Consider the following 25,279-nt stretch of genomic DNA (forward strand, 5'->3'; position numbering starts at 1 on the left):
TTAAGTATAAAAAAGGAAATATATATTAACCGACCCGAGAACGGTTGACGAGTCGGGTTTGGGGAAACGGGTGGGGATCCGAGTGTAGGGTTACATATAAATAAAGTTCAGATCGGGTCGGGTTAATTTTTCGTACGTTTCCCTCTTTTCTCTTCGTCTCTCTCGGGTCTCTGATTCTGAGCGTTCGTGTAGAACCCTAACCAAGTGAGAAAGATGACGATGGTGGGTTTGAACGCCGAGGTCGAACCACAGTCGCTGAAAAAGCTCAGTCTCAAATCTGTTAAACGAGCTCTTGATCTTTTCGCTCCCCTCCATGGCCAATTTCCTCCGCCTGATCCTGAAAGGTTTATGAGTTTAGCTTGCAGTGTCTCGTTTTCTCGAAATTTTTCAAAATTTTGTGTATTGACGATTCTTCTTCTCTGTATCGCAGCAAAAAAATCCGGCTCTGCCATAAGGTACGGAATCTGTTTGCTTCTTTGTTTGGTTTGGTTCGATTATATCAGAATTTTGGCAATTCAAGTGTGCTTTAGCTTCAAATTTGAGTTTTTTACAATGTGTAAATTGATCATTCAAGACATTTTTCTGTCTTATCAGGTTTGTAGCTGTATATATGATCTGGCGTTAGATTCTTCTTATCAGTTATGATTGTTTGAGTTTGCGTGCTTTCTAGCCTATTACCCTCTTCTTTAGTAAGATGTTGTCAATGACTTGGAGGTTTCTTGTATAGGTTCAAGTTGCATTTGGAGGCGTAGAACTAGAACCTGCAAGTAAGCCTACACGCCGTGCTGACCATAACAGTGAAAAGACGGCTCCATCAAATGCCCTTGCCCGTCCAGGTAGTTCTTTTAACTGTTTTCCCTGGTGTGAGACGAATCTAGTTTCTTATTTTCTAGTTTTCCTGACATTTCTTGCCCTTATGTTTACCACATCTATTTATATTTGTTGTGAGCTTCATTCATGTGCATGTCTATAATTAGGATTGGAAAAAAAGTTTCAGTTACATTTCTTCTAAGGAAACAAACGTCTACTGCACTAAAAACCCCTGTTAGTGTAATCTTGTAGCCTCTTTCAGCATTATGGTTTCTTGTTCTGAAAGACCAAATTATTTGCTCTGCAGGGCCTGAAAAGTCCAAGGAACTTCGGAAAGGCACAACAGAGAAAGCTTTAGTTGTTGGTCCAACTTTACCGCGAAGTGACTTGTGAGTTTACCTTTTCCTTTGGAATGTGACTAATCCATATAGTTAGTATAGTGAGTTTAATACTGTCTCAAGAATGTTTTTGATGTCTTGTCTTTGTGACAAATGCTCTACTTACGTGATGACTCTTGAATTGAAGGAACAATACTGCTTACACAGGCAAAAGCATTGCGATTCTTCCTGCATCTGGATCCTCATCTGAAAGGTTTTGTGCTGCATCCTTTTTCTTCTTTTATGAGCTCTCTATGATGACATTGCAGCTAGATTGCGATTCCTAGGTGGTATAAAAAAGAGATGAGGTGTTACCAGTTGTTCGTAGTCATTTGGCAAATGTAACCTTAAAAACCTCTGATTGTTGTATCAATTTTTGCTGTTTCTCATTGTTTTTTCTTTTCCCCTCAATGTGTTACAGAAATCTGTCAACTACTTTTTTAATGGAGAGAAGATCTAGTAGATGGCCCCGTCCAGAGTGGCATGCACCATGGAAGAATTACAGGGTAAGATATGGAGTACAGTAGCGTTTCTGCATCTTATGGATATAATATATAAGCTAAATATGTAGCTCTACGTCAAGAGAGTACTTAATGTTCATACGAGTTGATGCATTTTTTTCTGTAACAGGTGATCCAGGGACACTTGGGTTGGGTCAGATCTGTTGCGTTTGACCCAAGTAATGAATGGTTTTGCACTGGTTCAGCTGATCGCACCATCAAGGTAACTGATCAACTCTATGGAATTCTACTTCAACTCTATGATTCTTGCTGACTTTGCTTATGTGGCTCATGTTCACTAGATATGGGATGTAGCGACTGGAGTTCTGAAGCTCACACTTACTGGACACATTGGGCAAGTACGAGGTTGGACTTTCATATTTTATTCCCCTCCGTTAGTTTATTAATAGTGTTGTAGAAAAATACAAATGTACAACTTTCGACTCTCTAAGCTTATATAATTTTTCATTCACAGGCCTCGCTGTAAGCAATAGACATACCTATATGATTTCTGCTGGTGATGACAAGCAAGTCAAATGCTGGGACCTTGAGCAAAATAAGGTTAGAACTTGATGATGGATTTCCATCTCATCTGTAAATTGATAACTCCTTTCCTGATCTGAACTTCTGATATCCAATGTTTTTGGAAATTTTCTTTGATAGGTTATTCGATCTTATCATGGTCATCTGCATGGCGTCTACTGTTTAGCTCTTCATCCAACTCTAGATGTTTTACTAACTGGAGGGCGAGACAGTGTCTGCAGGGTAAGAAATTTACTAAAAATATGTATCATGTGTTTATAAGCCTATGTATCTTTTGATGTTAAGTTGCTGAGCCTGCTGTCAAAATATTGTTTTATGCTTATAGGTATGGGATATCCGTACGAAGATGCAAATTTTTGCACTCTCAGGACATACCGCGGATGTTTTTTCTGTTTTCACCTGCCCAACTGTGCGTCGCATATCATCTTTACTTTATGCTATCACATAGTGTTCTTGTAATCTACTGCTATGTCTCATATAATAAGATGTTGGGATATGGAACTCACTGTGTCTTTGATGTTGCAGGACCCACAAGTTGTTACCGGGTCTCATGACTCAACCATCAAATTTTGGGACCTCCGATATGGTATACTTTTTGTTTAATAATCTTTTGAACTTTTACTTTCCCTTCCTCTCGAGCTTTTCTTGTATGCAGGGTTTCGCTAACAAATATATTGTAATCAGGCACAACGATGGCAACTCTAACGAATCATAAGAGCACTGTCCGAACAATGGTGCCCCATCCAAAAGAGTAAGAAGACTTTTCTTGCTTTTTCAATCTTAGAGTTCTGTATAATAATGCATCCTTTTCAATGTATCTTCCTGTTTTGTTCAGGAATGCTTTTGTTTCTGCATCAGCTGACAACATCAAGAAATTTAGCCTTCCTAAGGGAGAGTTTTGCCACAACATGCTGTAAGTTTCTGGAACCCTTGTAAAGTTGTAGTTAGTTATTTGAGTCTTAATCCATTCTCTTACATCTTCCAGGCAATGGCAAGATAATATTTCTTAACCAAGTGGAGATAGAAGTTTTCTGATTTGTTTTTGTGTTATCTTTTCTGACGGAGCAGTTCTCAGCAGAAAGACATAATTAACGCAGTAGCTGTGAACGAGGATGGTGTAATGGTCACAGGAGGTATTAATTTATTTCCACATCCCTTTCTTTGATAGCTATGGGCAAACACTGATACTTGTAATCATCTTTCCTACCACATTTGATCTACCCAACCTCATTATCTGAACTAACATGTTCCGGTCTTTGTTCAATTAAAGGTGATAAAGGAAGCTTATGGTTCTGGGACTGGAAGAGTGGCCACAATTTCCAACAGGCAGAAACTATTGTACAACCCGGTATGCCCTTAAACTGTTTTTTAAATCCTTTACCTTTGTGTCCCTTAAAAAGTTAAGACGTAAAAGTCTTAGAGGTTTATGATTAGTTCTTTGGAGCTAAAGAAGCTCTCAATTTTGAAGAAGTGAAAAAAGTTATAAATCTCAAGGATTGCTAGTAATGGTGTCTTGTATCATTTTACATGGTTAGGTTCGCTGGAGAGTGAAGCTGGTATATATGCCGCATGTTATGATAAGACGGGTTCAAGGCTGGTAACATGTGAGGTAGACAAGACAATAAAGATGTGGAAGGAAGATGAAAATGCAACTCCTGAAACTCATCCTCTCAACTTTAAACCTCCGAGAGATATCAGGCGCTACTAATTAAGGCTTCTCTCTCTTAATTACACTTTTGTAAACTCAAAATTCAAAGTCAGAATAATCACTAATGTCACCAAAATCTGTTACTGGATAGAACCCCTTGTTTATATATATATATTGAAGCTTCAATATAGATGAGGTAAAAAACAGCACTGTAGTGGCTTTGTTAAATTAACTTGTAGTTTTACATGAGTGTAGCTATCATTTTGGAAGGGGGTGTGGACAATGGCATTTGAGCTTGATTCACAAAAGATTATGGCCGAGTTAAATACGAAATTTTGTTTGACACATTTCAGTTTATAGAATCTTTCTGAAACTTACCAGAGTCTCAGAAACTTACATGATTATTTGTGATGATAAACCATAATAGCAATTACTTGAGTTTCTTAGTTACTACTTTTACATATTAGTAAACTCCTGATTGGCTATCTTAGGATTTTGTATATGTGGTGTCTATCAAACGATTTTTGAGCATTTTACCGTTACCAAGAGGGCAACTTGAAGGCAAATACGACTAATCACGATGTGGATGAATCTTCTTCTGGTCCTGCTGAGTTTAGTAAAGAATTCATTCATAAGATACATTCACATTTACATATGAGATAACTCTTTGTTATCAAGCGATCCAACTCAAAGTCGAAGATAACAAAACATACAATAGGTTCCATGGACCAATCTATAACACAAAATGGGTGGTGTGTTTTCTCTTATCTCCTTATATCAAGAGTCGACTTGTGTAATTTTGATTTGTTTATATATAATAAAAAATAATTAAGGAGGAAAAAATAAGCCAAATCTATAGGAGAGCCCCACTATATGAGATGGGGTTTAAGGGTTAAGACTTAAGACCACTCAATGATGCAAATTGTTGGATTTGGACTTTGAAAAAATTGGACTCACCATATCTTATTCTTGACCCAAAACTTCAGGATACATTTAAAGACAAAACTGTAGTCCAATATTTTGTCCTTCTTTCTTGATCTGTCTCTTTACCTTGCGAGTTCGGTCTCTCGACTAATCTTCAAAAGTAAAACTAGACGACAGTTTATATAGTTTTGCATTAAAATGGTTGTTCATCTAGTTTTAACGTAACTTCAAAAATATGTGTCACTTAACTAAGTTATCATTACCTTTTATTATCATAAACTCATGTACTTTTTCGTTAAAATCATGTTAATCAATGTAGAGGTTATTATGTTTTTTCTTCTCTCAAAACTTGCTAAAAACTCCCGGAAAAACCAGTGAGAAGATTATTCATTACATTACATATCTCTTAAGTTATCGATGATCATATATAGGAATACTCCAGTTGTTATACATATATTGTTTCTAATGGTATGAATTTTCTGTGACTAATTAGTAAAGAGGGAACATATTGTATTCGTTATTGATTAAACTACCCGATGATACCTTTTATGCGAGTGTGACTACATGTGCGAATTCTTGAAGTTTATAGCACAACATCATGCATATATATGAGTTTGTATGCAACCAATTACGACATGTGCAGTTTGGAAATGCAAAGATTATAATAGCATTTGAACGCATGATGATATGAGATGATAGTACTATAACATCGGTTTTTATTAATACACGACAGCTAGTCTTCATTAGCCTAAGATTCTAATTAGGAGCTTCAAAATATTGCTTGGATATTCTAGGATAAAAGAGATGTTTTGTACATAAGTGAATTTACATTTTAGGATCCGGCCATCAGGGTTAATGATCAAACCAGGGACGTTTTCACTTAATTAGATTATAAAATCGTATAGTAAAGCAAACGCATCATTAGAGACTTCAAAATTATATACAAAATAGCAAAAACAATAGGAGGGGCAAGATCTATAAAACTTGTTCTATAAATAGTGCTGCATGGGGAAGACACTATCACATCCAAAACTAAAACCAACACAAACACAAGAGAAGCATTTACTTTCTACTCTTTAGTTCCATATAAACTTTTCTTTAGTAACCCTACAAACATGGCAATGTTTAAGAACAAACACATGGTTTTCTCAATGATCTTGGTGTTTCTCATTGTGGTATCGCCAATGGCTAAGGCTCAGCTTGGTCTTGGTGGTCTACTTGGTGGCTCTGGTGGCCTTGGTGGTCTTCTTGGTGGCTCTGGTGGTCTTGGTGGCTCGGGTGGCCTTGGTGGTCTTGTTGGTGGTATTGTTGGTGGTCTTCTCAGTCTCGCCAATATCAACGGGGTTGTCTTTTGCTCTCTCAATGGTGCTCTCAATGGCACTTCTACTCCTGCTTTCGCTAGTAAGCTTTCCACTCTTCTATATTCAACTTAAATCAATCATGCAAAACCCGCCCAACAAAAAATTGCCTTGGTTCTGTTAACCATGTGGGTTTTGTTGTAGATGATGTAACACAGATACAATCATACAAATGATCCAGTAACATGTACAAAAACGGTTTTATTATAAATGTTTTGTTAAATCACATATATATCCACATGCATGTTTACTCTATATATATGTATATATCCACATGCATGTTTGTTTTGATATATATATGTCATAATATATGTAGACTAATCCTAATACTGCAAACGAACAGATGCAGGAGTTCAGCTCCAGTGCGGAAGGCAAAACAGAGTCCTTTCAACTGCGACCACGAACGCTGCCGGATTATTCTCGCTTCCTACAGACGCAGTTCAGATGTTGCTTTCCACACTTCTCACTGATTGTCGGGTCGTCGTCACGACCCCTCTCTCCACCTGTAACGCTGAACTCCCTTCTGTCGGCAGCCTCGTCTCACAGTTAACTATGATCGGAAGCAGCCTCTCCGGCCTCCTCAGAATCGTCAATATCATACCTGCCGGCTTCAATCTCCTTAACTGATGATTCCAAACTATATATTATACATACGTTCTTTATGTTCGGTTGTGGTGTGTTTCCCTTCTGTTATATGTTTTGTGTGATCATGGCCATTTTACGTTTCCTTGCGTATGCATGAATAAGGTCTATACTTATGTCTCAAACTTCAAAAGTCTTCTGTTATAATTAGTGTTGTTTCCAGGTTCTTACATGTATAATGCTTTTGTGAAATTATATATACAATTTCCCTTTTCAGTATGTATGTTTCAATGCTCAATATGTGTATTTTCATAACTTCATATCCTTTAAATGAATGAGTATACGTATTGGGGTAAACATAATATGCAATGCGTATACGTATTGGGTAAACAACATGCATCCAATTTTTTTTTTTTTTTTTTTTTAAACATGCATCATTTACAACACAAATATCATGGAGATGGAGTATATAGAAACAACTATTCAACATAGTCTAAAATTTTGCTCCGATTAATGAAAATGACAAAAATTCTAGATCTGTTTAAACCTTAAGAATTAGATCGCATGATACGCATATAAGAGCATGATTATCAATAGATTCTTAGTTTTAGCTTTTAGGAATAATTAATTATTAAATTTGAAAAGTTAATAGTTAAGAGTTGTATTTTTCTTTTTAGTTTTTAGGTAACTTTAATGGTAGACTCTTAATTTTAGGGTTCTTAGGAAAAAAAATTAAAAAATGAATTTAAATTAAAATTTTTAATTTTTGAAAAGTTAATAATTATTGCAATTTAGAAAATTTTGTAATTGTTTTTGGACTTAAGAAAGAATGAATTAAAGAATGGTTTGAATTTTTTGTTTTGAGTTTGTAAGCAGAAAAGAGAATGAATCAAAAGAAGAATTGGTTTGGATTTTTGGTGAATGAGTTTGTAAGCACAAAAAAAATGAATTAAAGGAAGATTTGGTTTGGATTTTTTTTTGTGAATGAGTTTGTAAGAACAAAAGAGAATATAGGAAGATTTGGGTTGGTGAATGAGTTTGAATGAGTTTGGTGAATTAGTTTGAATGAGTTTGGTGAATGAGTTTGATTTAAAGACTTTGTAAAACAGTAAAGTATTTTTGGAGTAACAGAGAAAGAGTTAAAGAGAATGACTTAAAGACTCCGTAAGAACAAATGAGAGAATGTCATATTTATAGCAAAACATTCGAGTATCGTTGATACAAAGTAAATAGATTTGAAGCTTTGTCTCCAACTGTGGTGTCTGTGAACCATACACAAGCTTTGTCTCTTGTTGTGTCCTTGTGGTGTCCGTAAACCAAAGTCCTTTCACGTGAACCTACACATACGACATAAAGATATAAAGATACAAAGTAATTGTTTACAGAGAATGACATAATGACATATAAACACAAAGTAATTGAAACATAAACATCATTTAGCATATGACATAAAGACACACTCTTCTTTTGTTGTTTACAGAGAATGACACAAAGACACAAACTAATTGAAACAGAAACATCATTACACATATAAAACAAACCATAAACAGAAACTTACATTGTTTGTGTCATAAACACAAACTAAACACAAAAAGAAAGACAAACAAAAACTGAAACATAAACAAGAGATTCAAACATAAGCAATTAAAAGCAAAATCTCCCTAATAAGCTTTGGTTTTTAGTTCTTCCTCAATGAAATTGCATAAGCTGATTTATTCATTTCAAGGTTTTAGTTTTGACCTTCTTACTCACCATTTTGAACCAGGTTTTGTCCAAGCTGCAAAGAACATAGACAAGAACAAAAAGCTAGACCTTTGGAAATTGCCAGATATTCTTGTGTTCTATTTAAAACGGTTCACGTATAGCAGATATCTGAAGAACAAGAATGACATCTTTGTGAATTTCCCAATTCACGATTTAGACTTGAGCAAGTACGTGAGAAACAAGAATGGCCAGTCATATATGTATGAACTATATGACTTTAGTAATCATTGCGGTGGACTTGGTGGTGGTCACTACACAGCCTACGCTAAGGTTTGTGACTTGATTGATCTCACTTTCTATTTTGTTTGTTTTTACTTGTGCATTTGTATATATGCATCATAATTTCCAATGCACATACAAGTATACACACAACACAAAGACACAAATACATTTATCACAAGTACTTTCCTATAACCAAGTAAGAGGAGTAGATTTTAATAAAAAGATATATACACAAAAGTCGGATTAAATCGGAGTAATTGATGTAAACTCTTACCCAAATTCTCCCAAATCAATCAATGAAACAAATCAAACAATAATAAATCGAACATGCAGAGAGAAAGAGATTCATACTAGTTGTGTACCGATTTCAGAAAGATTAAATCCGATTTGTTGAAAAATTGGAGATCTTCAGCTGGTATTAGCTTCTCCTCGTCGCCGATATCACCTCCTCCTCGTAGCCGTGGCAATCCCGCCTCGCTGAAGATGGTTAAATCACTCCGGTTGGTCGGTTTGAGGACATATAAGGAGGTGGATCGAAGATTGATATTGAATCGTCATCTTCATCGCCAGAGTTCTTCACCATCGTGTCAAGAGAGAGGGAGAGGAATAGAATAGACAAAAGCGTATTGTTTTACTTTTTTTCCTCTCTTCGACCAATAATAATACGCCACGTACCGTCTCTTAGAGCCAAATGGGCCTCTTACTTAAAAGACGTATCTTAGGTTTATGCATCATTTTAGATTTAATTTAAATCAGAAAAAGTTAAGATTTTGCCTAATTCTTCCTAAGATACGACCGATAATCCTGGTCTAAAGATGCTTCTCGTGAAATCTCTGAGTCTATGACAACAAAACTGACTATACGAGGTTCTGACTATGAGAGTTAAGATGTAAGCTATGATGAGGTCATTTGTGCCATTCTTGAACCCCAACCAGATAAAGTACAAGTTTTCCCTCCGAGGATCTCATTGTAGCTCAAACGAAATTTAGTTTAAGGATCTAATTAAAAGGCTTGGAAAGTCCTATGACCCAAAAAAAATAAAAGGATTAGAAAGTCTCAAGTTTTCTAAAGATGTATTTTGCTTCCTCTCAGCAAGAAACAATGGCGTTTGTGATGATTTGGATATAAGAGTGATCTTGTAGTGTCAGTATTTTTTTTTTTTTTTTTGTCATCATTACAAATTATACGTCTCTCTTTGAGAGGGACCGGACTCGAACCCGGATTTGGTGAGAAGGCAACAGAAGTGAGAACCACTAGCCCACTTATCCTTCTCTTGTAGTAGTTAGTATTATTGGTTTATACTTGAAACAAAAACATCAAAAAAAATTCAAAGTATGAAGCACCTTAAATAGTTGTTGGCCCAAATCAGTTCTCTTCCACTCATGCAGCCAGTGATCATGCAGTCTAATTTTCTTTGGGCTACTTTAGGAATATTATATTTTATTGAGCCCAATAAAGTTTGTTTGAGCATATACAAATGTAAAAGGCTCACCGGCTGCATGAGTGGAAGAGATCTTATTTGGGATACATATAAATAATTTGTTTAAAACATACACTAGAGAAGAATATATATATCACTAATTTGTTTAAAACATAATGACGTAATGCTAATTAACAATTTGACTAACACTGTTACACTCATTAATATAAGTAATAAGTTCTAGTTAAATTGCATTAGTCGTTGATGCATGAATTTTACCGATATTCGTTGTATGTGTGTAAGCCTGTAATAAAGATTTTTACAATACTATATATTGTTTATATTTGGATCATAATCGCGTTGCATAGTATTGGCCGTTTTTTTTTAATGCCGGTGAAATTTTAGTTTTCATGTTACTAAAGGTTAATTGGAACCAATGTTTGTATAAGCTTCCATCCAGACGGATCCAAGTGACCGTACCAGTCGCGATATACTTTTGACACAATTGATTGAAACTACAAGAGTCCATGAAGATCGAAATGACTCTTTCTTCAATAGCAAACCCCTAGAAAGAAAAGAAAAAAAACCCCTGCAAAATTTAACAAATATATATACAAAGAAAAGAAGATAATATGAATTGAGAAATTACCTTTTAAGGCAACTTGATCGAGATACGACTAATATATGCAACTTGATCAAAGTTGGAGAATAAACGAAAAGATTGCACATGGACCAAACTAATACATAAGCTAAGATGGCTGGTGGATTTTCTCTTTATCAAGAGTCTACTTGGTTAAGGTTTTCTTTTATATGTACAAGAGGGAAAGAAAATCAATACTATAGGTAGGAGACCCCCCTCACTAAGATTTGGGTGTCATTTTATTTAAGGATACACTACAGTATATATATTTTTCTAGAACCAAAACTTTAACATAGGATATATCCATTTAAAGATAATTAAAAGTGTAGCCCAATGTCATCGTGTCTTTCTTTCCAGAGCCACCTCTTTAATCACCTTGTGTCTCGTGGGTTCGAGTTTTCAGTAATCAATCTTATTAAAAAAAACTTCGAGATTTTATACATCTTTGCATCATAATGTTTTCTCTTATACATTTACCTTCAAAAGCATTTATCTGTCTATACTACGACTTTTTCAGCATTTCCTATTAGTATATATAATAAACAGCACTGAAAGAGAGATATATATAAAAAACAATGAAGACAAAATAGAAACAGAAAATGGCAAAATCATTAAAATTTTAATCATAGATACGGTATATATAATTCTTAATTTAAGTTATCGATTATCGTATGGTATTTTGGTATTTGAACTTCAAGATTTTTTTTGGTGAAATACTACTATGGAAGACTCAGGTTGTTGTTATCTTTAATGGTATAAACCATATATACAGTATAATTAATGTGGAGGAAAGTAACATAAAATAGAATGTTAAACACAATTGAAACTAATTACATTCCAGGATCCGGGTTCACCAGCTACTATATATAAACCCTATATATGGAGATACGTTTTAAAAAGATTTTTCTTTTTTTTGGGTTGCATGGTGCAGAAAAAAAGTAAACGCATTTCATCTAAATAATATAAGAGCAAAGTAATTAATTAAATAGGAGGGGATCGAGAGATCTATAAAACTTGTACTATAAATAGAGGTGCATGAGACATTAGTTTATCACATCCAAACCCAAAGCAACACAAAGAAAATATTTGCTCTCTCTACTCTAGCTACAGTTTCATATACAATTGTCTATAGTAATCCAAAAAGATGGCAATTATCAAGAACAAACACATATCATTCTCATTGGTCTTGTTGTGTCTCATTGTGGTGTCTCCAATGGCTATGGCTCAGTTACCAAATTTTCTCAACCTCCCCCTTGTCACTGGGCTTTTATCTTGCACTGTCAATGGCGCCCCTCTCAATGGCACTTCTACCACTCCGGCTTTCGCTAGTAAGTTTAATTAGATGATAGATAGATTCACATAATTATAAATTTTATCCTTATGTGAATATTATGATCTCTTTGTTGACATGCACATGCATGCATGGACCTATATATAATATACTTAATCTAATGCTGTAAACAAATGAACAGATGCGATCGTCCAGCTCCAGTGCGGAAGCCAAAACACAGTCGTGTCGCAAACGACTACTAACGTTGCCGGAATATTCACGCTTTCTACAGGCGCACTTTCGATTCCCGCACTCCTCAGCGGTTGTCGTGTCGTCGTCCCAACCCCTCGCGCTAGCTGCAACGCCACCCTCCCTTCCGTCGGACAACTCATCTCCCCGTTAATGGCCGTCGGCAGCCTCGTATCCGGCATCCTCAACATAGTCCCTCTCGTCCCAAGTGGCTTTATCCCCACACTTTAACTGATTCCGAACTAAGCTAAACTATATACTTTATGTTCGGTTACCGTGTATTTCCCTTGTGCTTTGTGTTTTGTGTCATGACCATCTCTCTACGTTTGTTTGCGTATGCATCAATAAGGTCAAGTTTATGTCTCAGTCTTTAAAATAAAAGCTATTGTAACTTCTGTTTCCATGTCAATTTGCATGTATAATGCTATAATAAAATGTAACAAATAATTTCCCTTTATTTCTGTATAATCCCTGTCGTCGAATATAAATATGTTTAAAGATAATTAGAAATTTGTTAAAAGTGGCATGCGAACATATATCTAATTTCCCCTTCTTTTTTTTGGCATCGAGTATCATATTTAAGACTTTAAGTACAATTTGTTTTTTTGGCAACTTCATCAAACCGACTTACCTACGTTAACTAGAAAGAAAAAAAAAAAAGAGCCCATAATAAATATATATCCAGAATTCTTAGGGTTTTGCAGCCGACATCTATCTCCCTTGGCTAATTTGCATATCTTTGGTACGTGCTTCTCTCCCTCTCTCTCTCTCTCTCTGATCCTTTTGTGTTCTATATCCTAAATTCCAGCGGTGCTAATCCCCTCAGTTTAATGATTCATCGAACTCTTTCGTCTTCAACTATGTTTATCCTTTTTTTTTTTTTTTGGATAGCTAAATTTTGCGTACTGATTTTCCTGTGGAAACTAATAGCTGAACGTAACAAGGCAGTGTGATTAGTTGGTGAGAATATGGAGCTAACGGACGAAGAGATTAAAAAACTGTTCCTAGTCCGGAGGACATTGATGCAGATGCTCAAAGATCGTGGCTACTCTATCGCGGATTCGGATATTACGATGAGTCTAGCAGAGTTTATTGAGAAATATGGAGAAAATATGAATAGGAAGGCTCTTGTTACTCTCAAAGCTAAGAAGAACGATGACAATGATAAGGTACCATTTACATATAATATGAGAAGCTTGCTTGTACCTGGCCGGATATATATATATATATATATACTATTTTTTTGTTTATATATAATTTTGGTATTTGCATAGAATATAACTTCTAATAAAAAGCAAACATATATGATTTAACTGTGTTTGAACTCTTTCTCTTGTCTTGATCGCTGTTGTGTACGTAGCTCTATATATTCTTCCCTAAAAGACCCAAAGTTGGAGTTGCGGAGATGAAGAAGTACACGAGCAAGTTGAAATCAGATAATGTTTTCAGAGCAATTCTGGTGGTGCAAGATATTAAGGACTTTTCCCGCTTTGCTCAGCTTTCTATTGGTGAAATCTATCCAAAATTTCATATTGAAGTTTTCCAGGTAATTCGAATAAACACTTTTGTTTTTTAATCTTCTCTTCTTGATATCTCAAAGTCCTAGACCATATATGATTGAGTACTATTAATTAAATGTTGGTTCAGGAAGGGGAATTGCTAATGAATGTAAACAAACATGTTTTTGTGCCTGAGCATCAAGCTCTTACTAGTGAAGAGAAGGTTACTTTTCTGGAGAAATACACAGTCAAAGAGAACCAGGTTTAACTTGTAGTTTTTTTCCACATACAAAGAAGTATTGTTATTAATTAGTGTTTTGTGTAATTAAAAAGTTTGGAATTCTTTTGTGTGTTAATGTTATTTATAGCTTCCAAAGATTCACGTCACTGATCCAATCGCAAGATACTTTGGACTAAAACGTGGCGAAGTCGTGAAGATCACACGTCTGAGTGAAACCTCTGGTCGTTATGTTACTTATCGCTATGTTGTATAACCAAATTTTCTTACAATGATTTATTTATTAATTTGATCGTAAGACATGCGCATAAGATTGTGACCGATAGTTTAAATCATTGATTGTGTTGTAATATACAACTGATCCAAACTATATTACAATCACACATGCATTCACATTCGGCCCGAAGATAATACAAAATAAACGAAAAAGAGATTTGTTAACAGGTCGCCATCAAAACGAGTACTCGAGTACACACACCAAAAAAAAATGATTTTTTTTTTATAATTTGTTCGTCAAGAATTGAAATTTTTTTGTATTCATTTTTTAGTTATATATATATTTTTTTGGATAAAAGGTAAGCTGGTTAAGAGAGGAGAGGTTGGCTTGGTGGTATTATGAGGCCTTCTTCATGATCTTGTACATTTGGTCTGGCATTTCTGTAATACGCATAAATTAGGAGTTGCACGGTCCCAAGCAAGAATCCCATTCCATTTGGCACCTACACACACAAAATACAGTTTAACGATCATACGAAAAAATTCTCTATTTCCTAAAAAGTGTATATATCAAACACAATGGTGCTTACTAGTAGAAAAACATCGTGTAGGAGCAAAGCGTAGACACCCCAAATGGCACCGTTCAGAAAGAGGAAGAAGGACAACCAAAATGGCATAAACTGAACACTCCTCGTCGTCACTACCGTTTTCTGGTCGGATCATTGATTATAGATTAAAACGACATTACATGTATTGTATACATCGAAATGACCATCTAGCTAGTAATGATAATAGATACAATGACATTGATATTTGTTAAACACGTGCTGAAAACACTCTCCATACAATTTCATGTCTCTTTCATTTTATTGTATTTTGTGGTGGTTGGCTCCATTGATTGATTATTGCTGAATGAAAATATAACACTTAATAATATACAACATCCCAAAGACTGGTCCTATGGTAGCCAAATGAAGCAACAGCCTTGGACCCTCATATTAAATCTGAAATCCACTATTTGCATATCTGTCTTTTTAAAAAGATATATACCAATAAGTATCTAACACTTTGACTCATATCTCATTTTGTTTTTTGTTTTTTTCTGACAACCCATCTATATAAATCCTTTTTTTGGTAAGGTAAATGATTATGTGATTAATTGTGTATATAAATGATGAAATATAAGGTGAAAGAAAAGAAGAAAGAAGAGAGACTTACAATAACGGAAAGAGGAGAACCATACATGATAATGTTGAGAGTAGCACATATGAAACCCATTGAAGTAGAACGCGAGTTTGCATCTCCAAACGCTGTTCTTGTTCCCAAAATCGCTATTACTGGGAAACACACATTCAGAGCTAGAACCATTGCAACTGTTTTCAACTGAAGAAAAAACAAAAAAAAAATTGAAAGAAATCAAATTACAGTCGTATAAATATTAAACGCTTAAAAGTGGACATAATCCTAGTTTATTTTTATAATATACAGCAAGTAGACATAACTTTAGTAATGAAATTATTGATATTTAAAACGTCATAATTAATCTTTTTATAAGAAAAAAATCTGCTAATCAGATCTGAATCTGAGTCAGACCAATGTAATCCCTTATCTGTCCAACAAATGAAAATGCATTCAACCAACATTATATATCGTATAACATTAAAAAAAAAAAAAAAGAAGCTTACGTAAGATCTCACTGTCACTCCATATAATATGAAAAACTTACGAATCTGGATTTGGGGACAAAGAAGAGGAAAATGAGAACGTAGATGGACTCAGCAAGAGCACCAAAGCCATTGACTGTAGAAACCAAGTATTCACCAGGTGTGACTATCCCGTAATATGTCCATAACGACGAACTCATCAACGTGCAAACGTAAGGCAAACACTCGTACTCCTCCGTCGATCTCCCTTTCACTATCTTCCAAAACGTCTCCCTATTTTTATTTTCTTATTATTTAGTCAATTTGTTATATATATATATATAGATTATAATCAAAATCATATTGAGATCATGATCATGATATAAAAACTCACACAGGGGAGAGGAAGACAAGCACCGATATTACATTTCCTGCATCGATCATCATACACATATAAAATAGACGATCAGTTTATATAATATAAGATCATTTATGGCCATGTGAATTAATATGTGATCCTTAGCTTGATGATGATGATAGACTAAAACACGTGCAAAAGAAGATGGTGATGTTACCTATGACTCCAACATAGAAACTTAAGTCTGCCATATTGTGGGATGGGCTTATGAGAGGAAGACTGCAGATAGAGAGGGAGAGAGAGAGAGACTAAAGAAGATGAGATAGAGAGAGAGAGAGAGAGAGAGAGAGAGAGAGAGAGAGAGAGAGAGAGAGAGAGAGAGAGAGAGAGAGAGATAGCAAATTATGAGGAGGCGACTTTTGTGTTTATCTGTTCCAAATACGAGAGAGAGAGATATATATAGTAAGATATAAATGTGAGTTTTTTTTGGTAAAGTATTAGTTATAAATTATATAAATTCTCTTTCAGACAGCAAAACGAACAGAACATAATCGTTAAACTATAAAGACTCGTGTAGCATGTGAATGTTTATATTAGGATAAAAATTAGCAGTATAAATCGTGCGTACCTTATTCTACCATTTTCACTTTTTCAGGTTGAATTATTCTTTCTTTTCTTTTTTTTGCTTGTGTTTCTAAATTTTTCAATGCTTGAATGCTCTACTGGAATTGAAAACTGTGATTTAATAAAAGATTTGAACGGCTGTAATATCCCGACGACGGGATATGATATCTACCGATCATGTGATTTAATTAAGATACTTCTATTGTAAAAACAAAACAACAAAAAAACTTGCAACAATTATATTTTCCTATAAATTATCAATATTTGAAATAACCATGTGAGATTAAAATTTTATTTAGAGGATGATAATAAGATTTAGTAATGATTTTTTTTTTTACAAATTTCTTTTTTTTTTCTGGTCTAAATTTTGGGTTGTGGCATTTTATGATATCTCTCTAAATATCAATATGTATTTTAGACAATTTATTTGTTTCATCGATTAGACGAATCTTTAGTTATTTAAAAATGTCATTTCATAAAGTTTTGTTCTATATTCAAAACTTACTTTAATTAATAGTTGACTCAAAAAGTATAATCTTAATTGCTTTACTTTAAAGTTTAAATTAAATACTTGACCGAAATTTATCTGCCCTGAAATAATACTCTTTTTTTTTTCATAGAAAAGAGAATCTTCAGAGCGGAAAATATTAATCTTGATTGAAATCTAATTTCCATGTTTCTATATATTTTTAGTCAATATTTTTATAGATTTGATTATTAACATATTTTCACAAGTTTTCGTTATTGGTAATGTGTCTCGTAGATCAAGTTAAAGTTTTTTAAAAAACAATAGAATATTATAAATAACATTTTTGTTTCGACATGCTCTGTTTCTTTTAATAATAATTAGAAAAATGTTAAGTGATCAATTTTCTTGAAAATATCCACGTCATGGTATCCTATTGTCTAAAATTCGTGAAACACGCGGTTTCTTAATTATTTGCATGTAGGTCCATATATGTTTAGGTAGTTTTCCACTTTCGGCCACTAACTTTCAAATATTTCTATTATGACCCCTTTTATCTTCAATCGGTAACTCTCGAGTCAACACAACAAATCTTAAAAGAGGGAAAAAGAAGAGTCTGTGTTTGACTTGGTTGACCTAAAAATGGCGACTTCGATGATTCAGAGATTGTTCAAACAGGGCACAAAGATCGTCGGCGTTGGACTCAATTACGCCTCTCACGCTAAAGAACTTGGCACTGCTCTCCCAAAGGTACGAACTTTACTTTCTATCTTCTTCACATTTCTTTTGTTTTCCCCAGAAATGGATCGAGCAGAATTCGAAATTTGCCGCGTAAATTGATCAGGATCGTAGGTTTTGTAAGAGCATCACTGGGTCCTGCTGCATCGTGTGTTTGTTTTGATTTTACACTCTCTGTGTTTGTGTTTGTGTTTTGCTGGAAGTAGGACCCGATTGTGTTCTTAAAGCCAACTTCTTCGTACCTGGAAAACGGTGGAACAATAGAGATACCACATCCTCTGGATTCACTTCACCATGAGGTGGAACTCGCTGTAGTAATTGGACAGAAAGCAAGAGATGTCCCAGAACGCTTAGCCATGGATTACATTGGAGGTATTTTTATTAGTCTGTTTCTCTATACTTACAAGTAGCATCAAGGATATGAGAATCAAATGTTTAACTTTAACAAGTTGGAATTATATGTATTGGTATTTGGTGCTTCATAGAATGACGGTTTGTGTCGTGATTTTGGTATGTATTCTTTTATAAGCCAATGTTTGTGAGTTTGTTCTTCATCTTAGTGTTTATATCTCTTTTTAGTATGTTCCGTGTTCTTATATTTCTCTTTATTTTATAGGATATGCTCTTGCTCTTGATATGACTGCTAGGGAACTCCGTGTTTCTGCCATGGTAGAGTTCCATTTGTCTTTGGTATCAGTGGACATTTATGGGTTTGTACATACATAGTTCCCACTTTAAATAATCTTCTTCCATGCTAGAGCTTTGCCATTTACTAATCGATCTGTTCCTTGTCCTTTATAGTCTTTATAAGTTCATAAGCCATAATTTGGTGGGATTTTACCTGTGTGGAATCATAACATATGTTTGCCTATTGATTCCATGTTTCTATCCATCTTTTCCTGTTGTTTTTACACATTCATCAATGCTTTTGTGCAAGTCCTTACTTTAGCATATGTCATCATGGGGTGTTTAAACTTTTCATCTTCAGGCATCTGGTCTCCCATGTACGCTTGCTAAAGGACAGGATACCTTCACTCCCATCAGCTCTGTTGTAAGTCATGATCTGGAACTTGTTTCCAAAATGCTAGTTTCACCAAACCATGTGAACATTAGCCTTCACCGGATAAGAGCTTAGAAGTATTGACTCATTTATTACTCTCGTCCAAGATCACCAGATATGTTGTTAGGGTGTCTTAGATTGCTTAGTCTTATTGTGTCCACTGGATTTATGTATATAACTGAGATTGGAGTGCTTGTCATCACCAGTTGATATGTAAATATGCCTAACAAACATAACCCATTAGCTACTGATAGCCAACACACTCTTAGCCTATTATCTTAAATTTGGTTTCTTTTATCTTGTTTTAGCTACCGAAGGCAATGGTGCTGGATCCCAATAGCCTGGAACTTTGGCTAAAGGTATGGCTCCTCATGCTCTGTTATCATATTAAGCCGCGCTGTTCCCTTTTAGAATTTCCCACTCTGTGGCAGGTTAATGATGAGACAAGACAGAAAGGTTGGACAAAGGATATGATCTTCAAGGTCCCATATCTCATCAGCTACATAAGTTCTGTAATGACCCTTTTCAAAGGAGATGTCATATTGACAGGTAAATACGTCATCAAGATTTCATAAAACTTGTAACATAGGAGTGAAGGTTTGATTTATATATAGTCGATGACATTCAGAATAGTATTGTTAAAAACTTGATGGATGTATTATATAGGTACGCCAGAAGGTATAGGACCTGTAAAGATTGGTGAGAAGATAACCGCCGGAATCACCGGTCTATCTGAAGTTCAGTTCGATGTGGGTAGGCGTGTAAAGCCATTGTGGAGATAGTGTTTTGTGAACCTTTTGTCGCAACTCTTTTTTCTCTTTTGTATAGTCCTCACTCTTCAGTTTATAAGACTTTGTTGTGAATTGTGATGATACATGTTAATAATATTCTTCAATAAAAGTTTCAGCTCCACAGTAAGAGTGGCCGTGAATAATTAATTAAAAGGTTAGCTAATTATGTAATTGAATTATTGTAAATATTAAATAAATTAAATGATTGAAAAAGAGAGCTGAAATTACATGACTACGCGGCGAGACTTGTGTCTGTATCTCCGTCGATTCTCCTCCGCAAGTAAACGACTGAAGTTGGGTTATCGTCTTCTTCTGGCTAATAATCTCCGCCGCTTCTCTGCTCATCACCATGTTGCTGTGTACAGTGAAATGAATCCGAAGACATAGTTTGTGGATGCGTAGATCCATTGCGACTGGGTTTGCGTCGATAGCCAAGGGGTTTCTTCTACATAGGCATCGTGTTCAGATAGGTAACCATAGAACTGCTCCTTCCGTAAGCCGTTGTGGTTTCTGTTTTTGGATTCGAGCTTTCTCTGATTACCGAAAGATTTTGAGAAATGGTCTTCAGTTTAACGAGGCTCTTGATTTGTTCACTCATATGGTTCACTCTCGTCCTCTTCCTTCAATTGTCGATTTCTCTGTTTTATTGAGGGTTATTGCGAAGATGAAGAGGTACGATGTTGTGATCTCTCTCTTCCATCAATTGCAAATCCTGGGAATCTCACCTGTTCTGTATACCTGCAATATCGTGATGAATTGTGTTTGCCAATCCTGTCATCCTTTTCGTGCTTCTTCTTTTCTTGGGAAGATGATGAAACTTGGTATTGAGCCTGACTTAGTCACGTTTACTTCTCTGCTCAATGGATACTGTCAATGGAATAGAATTGAGGATGCCATAGCTTTGTTTGATGAGATTCTGGATATGGGATATATCCCTAATGTTGTGACATACACCATATTGATTCAGTGTCTTTGTAAAAACAGGCATGTGAATTACGCCCTGGATCTTTTCAACCACATGGAAACCAATGGGATTATACCGAATGTTATTACCTACAACTCTCTCATAAGCGGTCTTTGCGAGATTGGTAGACGGAGCGGCGCTGCTTGGCTGTTGAGAGATATGATGAAGAGGGAAGTTGAACCTAATGTAATCACTTTCACTGCATTGATCGATGCGTTTGTGAAAGTAGGGAAGCTTTTGGAGGCTAAAAAACTTTACAAGATGATGATCCGGTTGTGTATAGATCCTGATGTTTTCACTTACAGTTCACTGATTAACGGGCTTTGCATGCATGGTCGCTTAGATGAGGCTAGACGAATGTTTTATTTGATGAAAAGCAATGGTTGCTACCCAAATGAAGTGACTTATACTACTCTCATACATGGATTTTGCAAGTCTAAGAGGGTAGAGGACGGGACCAAAATCTTCTATGAGATGTCCCAGAAAGGATTAGTTGTGAATGCAATCACTTACACCGTTCTTATCCAGGGTTATTGTCAAGTGGGCAGACCTGATGTTGCACAAAAAGTTTTCAATCAGATGGGTTCGTGTGGTGCGCCTCCTGATATTAGGACCTACAATGTTTTGTTAGATGGTCTATGTTATAACGGGAATGTAGCGAAAGCATTGGTGATATTCGAATACATGCGGAAGAGAGAGATGGATATTAGTATTGTTACATATAGTATCATTATTCATGGGATGTGTAAGGTTGGTAAGGTGGAAGCTGCTTTTGATTTATTTTGTAGCCTTTTCTCCAAAGGAATGAAGCCTAATGTTGTAACCTACACCACAATGATATTGGGATTTTGTAGGCAAGGCTTAATTCATGAAGCTGATGCGCTGTTTAAGAAAATGATAGAAGATGGTTTTTTACCAAATGAAAGCGTGAATAATTAGGTGCCACCGTAAGGTTACTTTGTTGACGGTGGAGTTGCAGTTTGGGGAGAGGTAACGCAGCTGCTCAAGAAATATGGGTGAACATGGGAGGAAACAGCTAGAGAGGCCAGTGCCTCAAGAATCTCACCTCTGCAACACAGGTTATTTAAAATACCTTTTATAAGCACATGTTGCATACTAGGAAACTTATACAGCTTCAGGAGGTTGTATATTGTATTGGTAACTGAAATTTAATCTCCACTCTTGTTGTAAATTGTAAATTTTCAGGTGCAATAAAGTGTTGCCATACCTCGTCTGCTACATACATAGCTTCTGTAATGACTTATTTACTAGGTCTTGACAGGTATTTGTTGTTGAAGGTTCTTTCCATCTTTGAGATTCCGCAATCGAACCAGAGTTGTGCGTAAGATAACTGAAGTCTCGAATATAGTATTCTTAGGAAAGCTGTTGAATGTATAGAGAACCTGTTACAATTGGTAAGAAAATAACATCGACAATCCGATATCGCCCTTGTTCAGTTAGTTTCTGTAGCCATCGAAAGCTGTTGAGCTAGTGTCTGACGAATGAAGTGTTGTAAGGATATTTAAATTTTGTGACAAAATTGTGTTGACTTAGCTAAATCGTTCTGGATTTTACTGAATCAACGAACCGAGTAATAATACAGCAGTACAACTGTAACGAAATATACCAATTGAGGACACATATATTGTTTGTCTGGGAACATAATACCATTTTACAAAAAAGAGGCACACTTGAAAAAAACGAGGATCCATACCCACGGCCACACCAAAGCAATACATAGTCGACAGGAGGTAATTAAGTTGCACAATTGAATGGATTTTAAAATTTATACTTTTGTTTCTTTTGGATGTCTTAATTGATCTTTTGGTTAAAGTTAAATATTTAGAATCTTAAGGTAAACATACACAAAGTAAAAGTATCTTTGAACAAAAAGAGTTAACCGGAAGAAAAAAACAAAGAAGGGTAGAAAGGTCAAAAGAGAAAACTCGCTCGCTCGCGTCAACGTTGGCGTCGTCTAGCAATTTCCTAATAATAAGAATGCACTTTCGCACGAACCTCTCTCAGTCTTTGTCTCTCGTCCCATTCATTACTTAAAAACCCAAATCTTTCAATCATAATTCTTCTTCCTTCACTTGTTGACTCTCTCTCTCTCTCTCTCTGAATCTCGCACTCACCGCCGAGAAACCATGACCAGCAACGACCGTGATTCGCTTCCGTTAGGCAGACCCGGAGACGAGTTCTCCGGTTCTAAAACATACGCCATGAGCGGCAAAATCATGCTCAGCGCGATTATAATCCTCTTCTTCGTCGTCATTTTGATGGTCTTCCTCCATCTCTACGCCCGTTGGTATCTCCTCCGTGCTCGTAGACGTCATCTCCGCCGTCGTAGCCGTAACCGCCGCGCTACTATGGTTTTCTTCACCGCTGATCCTTCCGCCGCCGCCGCTTCTTCCGTCGTCGCTTCGCGTGGACTCGATCCGAACGTCATTAAATCTCTCCCCGTGTTTACGTTTTCCGACGAGACTCATAAAGATCCGATCGAATGCGCCGTTTGTTTGTCGGAGTTCGAAGAGAGCGAATCGGGTCGGGTTTTGCCCAATTGCAAACATACGTTTCATGTTGATTGCATCGACATGTGGTTTCATTCTCATTCCACTTGTCCTCTCTGTCGCGCTCTCGTTGAGCCTCTCGCCGGGATTGAATTAACGGCGACGACGACGGCTGAGGAGCAAGTTGTGATTGCGATCGATTCTGATCCGGTTTTGGTTACTGAACCGGGTTCGAGCTCCGGATTGAGGTGCGAGCCAAATGGTTCTGGATCTTCTCCGACGCCGACTGATAATTCCGGGAGAAAACCGACGGCGATTGAGGTTCCGAGGAGGAACTTCAGCGAGATAGAAGACGAGTTGACTCGGAGAGAATCGCCGGCGAGTCACTCGTTTAGATCGCCGATGAGTCGGATGTTATCTTTCACTAGGATGTTGAGTAGAGATAGAAGAAGCGCTTCGTCTCCTATCGCCGGAGCTACGCCGCTATCTCCGTCGTCGACCTGCCGGATACCGGTGACAGAGTCGGATATTGAGCGGGGAGTAGAGGAGACTCGGTGACTTGCCACGTGGTTGTGTGCTATTGGTTTTGATATTCACCGCCGAGTAAAAGTAATTAACAACAAGTAAAGTGGATAAGTCAACAAGTCTAGGTGTTGAAATTTTCAGCGCAAATGGAAACGTGGCGTAATCTTAGCTTCCAGCGAATCAATATCCACCGTCTATTTATGATTAGATCAGATAGTGTTTGACGATGTACAAAGTCAGGTCGTCTCAACGTATTGAATCAATTTTTACATTTGTTATTGATCACTCTTTATGTAATAATACCACCAATTCAATTCAATGGTCATATAATTTCATAATTGTGATAGAGAGATTAGAGCGTTTTCAAGAGTTAATAGTAAACGTAAATATTTCATATTTTATTGTAGTACAAAATATTCATTTGCAAATGTTTGTTTTTTTTTTTCTGCAAATGAAATTAAGATAAACATGCAATACAATACAATACAATACAATGAGTCTTAACACGGTAAGTAAATTAACAGTCAGAAGCAAAATTTATAGTGCTAAACACGACTGTGACTTGGGAGTTTTGACTCTCTAATAATATATATATAAGTATATCACTTGGTTACAGTATTAATATTATCTATATATAGTTTTGTCCATTCATTTGGGGTTTGTTAGATGAGATATTCAAATGTAGTATATTGCTCTTGGTTTCTCTACGCGTCAGTGGACGACCAAGTCTTATGCCTCCTACCCACACCACAACGTGATGTTAAAATAATTTATATCCTTGCAACTAATTCATGTCAACAACAAAGTGGAGTAACAAGTTAACAACTCGCACTATTTCCAAACTCCAATCATTGATTTATTTTCATTTTTGTAATGGATTAAATAGAGAAACATGTAACACACTGCTGATCGGGAATTTTTTTAAGATAACTCAGTTTTTAATAAATTTTTTTTATTAAGATTAAAAACTATACGTAAACCACTAATTATTTAAAAAGGTTGGCAAAGGCTACAATAGAAGAAGGACGTAAATGGAGAGCAAATTACGTAATATATTATCTCATACAAGTGTAGATGACAAAAATATCAAGAGGGTACAACAGTTTCGTGGAACTTTCCAATGTCACTATTAGATTACGCAAAAGTCTTTGTTGCTTTCGCAAATATCCAAAAGGGTCCAAAAACAGTGTAGAAAAAGGAAGCAACATGTAGATATAATAGATACCGTCTGAGACTGATTTGGTATATGTGTTTCTTGCTTTTTATACTTTTATATGCAATATTTTATGTTTCTTCTCAATTTGTACTACTATATCCTTCCTTTTTTTTTTATAAATTTA

General features: G+C 35.8%; 8 protein-coding genes and 1 long non-coding RNA gene across 12 annotated transcripts; 7 read left to right on the forward strand and 2 right to left on the reverse strand.

Moving 5' to 3' along the window:
- Positions 1 to 106: 106 nt before the first annotated feature.
- LOC17893925 (protein pleiotropic regulator PRL2) lies at positions 107 to 4,132 on the forward strand. The gene is made up of 17 exons (XM_006297494.2): positions 107 to 344; positions 431 to 455; positions 728 to 836; positions 1,118 to 1,199; positions 1,336 to 1,401; positions 1,609 to 1,693; positions 1,818 to 1,910; positions 1,990 to 2,053; positions 2,163 to 2,248; positions 2,351 to 2,452; positions 2,556 to 2,639; positions 2,756 to 2,816; positions 2,915 to 2,981; positions 3,066 to 3,143; positions 3,299 to 3,363; positions 3,501 to 3,578; positions 3,766 to 4,132. Exons 1-17 carry the CDS (start codon positions 214 to 216, stop codon positions 3,936 to 3,938), a joined length of 1,449 nt encoding a protein of 482 aa, XP_006297556.1. The 5' UTR covers positions 107 to 213; the 3' UTR covers positions 3,939 to 4,132.
- Positions 4,133 to 5,840: 1,708 nt separating this feature from the next.
- Positions 5,841 to 7,025, forward strand: LOC17890914 (phylloplanin). The gene is made up of 2 exons (XM_006298440.2): positions 5,841 to 6,203; positions 6,504 to 7,025. Exons 1-2 carry the CDS (start codon positions 5,918 to 5,920, stop codon positions 6,785 to 6,787), a joined length of 570 nt encoding a protein of 189 aa, XP_006298502.2. The 5' UTR covers positions 5,841 to 5,917; the 3' UTR covers positions 6,788 to 7,025.
- Positions 7,026 to 7,808: 783 nt separating this feature from the next.
- On the reverse strand, positions 7,809 to 9,329 carry LOC111831670. 2 transcript variants are annotated; one of them, XR_002834791.1, is made up of 2 exons: positions 9,091 to 9,329; positions 7,809 to 8,079 (listed from the first exon to the last, which is right to left on the reverse strand). It is a non-coding gene; the product is annotated as an uncharacterized LOC111831670 (long non-coding RNA). The 2 variants fall into 2 exon arrangements; XR_002834790.1 differs by having other exon boundaries at positions 9,080 to 9,329.
- A 2,521-nt stretch (positions 9,330 to 11,850) lies between these two features.
- On the forward strand, positions 11,851 to 12,772 carry LOC17891730. Its single transcript, XM_006298671.2, has 2 exons — positions 11,851 to 12,116; positions 12,261 to 12,772. Exons 1-2 carry the CDS (start codon positions 11,933 to 11,935, stop codon positions 12,536 to 12,538), a joined length of 462 nt encoding a protein of 153 aa, XP_006298733.1. The 5' UTR covers positions 11,851 to 11,932; the 3' UTR covers positions 12,539 to 12,772.
- Positions 12,773 to 13,275: 503 nt separating this feature from the next.
- On the forward strand, positions 13,276 to 14,300 carry LOC17891893 (DNA-directed RNA polymerases II and IV subunit 5A). Its single transcript, XM_006296601.1, has 4 exons — positions 13,276 to 13,476; positions 13,668 to 13,853; positions 13,955 to 14,068; positions 14,175 to 14,300. Exons 1-4 carry the CDS (start codon positions 13,276 to 13,278, stop codon positions 14,298 to 14,300), a joined length of 627 nt encoding a protein of 208 aa, XP_006296663.1.
- A 114-nt stretch (positions 14,301 to 14,414) lies between these two features.
- LOC17891375 (bidirectional sugar transporter SWEET16) lies at positions 14,415 to 16,603 on the reverse strand. The gene is made up of 6 exons (XM_006298371.2): positions 16,479 to 16,603; positions 16,298 to 16,334; positions 15,987 to 16,197; positions 15,479 to 15,643; positions 14,851 to 14,970; positions 14,415 to 14,763 (listed from the first exon to the last, which is right to left on the reverse strand). The coding sequence occupies exons 1-6, from the start codon at positions 16,510 to 16,512 to the stop codon at positions 14,629 to 14,631; spliced, it is 702 nt and encodes a 233-aa protein (XP_006298433.2). The 5' UTR covers positions 16,513 to 16,603; the 3' UTR covers positions 14,415 to 14,628.
- Positions 16,604 to 17,951: 1,348 nt separating this feature from the next.
- On the forward strand, positions 17,952 to 20,061 carry LOC17891717 (probable acylpyruvase FAHD2, mitochondrial). The gene is made up of 7 exons (XM_006298434.2): positions 17,952 to 18,101; positions 18,296 to 18,461; positions 18,706 to 18,758; positions 19,078 to 19,140; positions 19,458 to 19,508; positions 19,581 to 19,698; positions 19,816 to 20,061. The coding sequence occupies exons 1-7, from the start codon at positions 17,994 to 17,996 to the stop codon at positions 19,929 to 19,931; spliced, it is 675 nt and encodes a 224-aa protein (XP_006298496.1). The 5' UTR covers positions 17,952 to 17,993; the 3' UTR covers positions 19,932 to 20,061.
- A 71-nt stretch (positions 20,062 to 20,132) lies between these two features.
- On the forward strand, positions 20,133 to 22,201 carry LOC17891724 (putative pentatricopeptide repeat-containing protein At3g16710, mitochondrial). Of its 3 annotated transcripts, none has more exons than XM_023786066.1 (3): positions 20,133 to 21,654; positions 21,759 to 21,983; positions 22,111 to 22,201. In XM_023786066.1, exons 1-2 carry the CDS (start codon positions 20,335 to 20,337, stop codon positions 21,774 to 21,776), a joined length of 1,338 nt encoding a protein of 445 aa, XP_023641834.1. In that variant the 5' UTR covers positions 20,133 to 20,334; the 3' UTR covers positions 21,777 to 21,983; positions 22,111 to 22,201. The 3 variants fall into 3 exon arrangements, with proteins under 3 accessions (XP_023641834.1, XP_023641835.1, XP_006297483.1); XM_023786067.1 differs by having other exon boundaries at positions 20,133 to 20,612; positions 20,925 to 21,983; XM_006297421.2 differs by having other exon boundaries at positions 20,133 to 21,983.
- A 720-nt stretch (positions 22,202 to 22,921) lies between these two features.
- LOC17893147 (RING-H2 finger protein ATL2) lies at positions 22,922 to 24,285 on the forward strand. The gene has a single exon (XM_006298135.2). It carries the CDS (start codon positions 23,052 to 23,054, stop codon positions 23,970 to 23,972), a length of 921 nt encoding a protein of 306 aa, XP_006298197.1. The 5' UTR covers positions 22,922 to 23,051; the 3' UTR covers positions 23,973 to 24,285.
- The last annotated feature ends 994 nt before the right edge of the window (positions 24,286 to 25,279 follow it).

This window comes from Capsella rubella, unplaced genomic scaffold (genome assembly GCF_000375325.1).
Source record: "Capsella rubella cultivar Monte Gargano unplaced genomic scaffold, Caprub1_0 scaffold_3, whole genome shotgun sequence".
Lineage (NCBI taxonomy): Eukaryota > Viridiplantae > Streptophyta > Magnoliopsida > Brassicales > Brassicaceae > Capsella > Capsella rubella.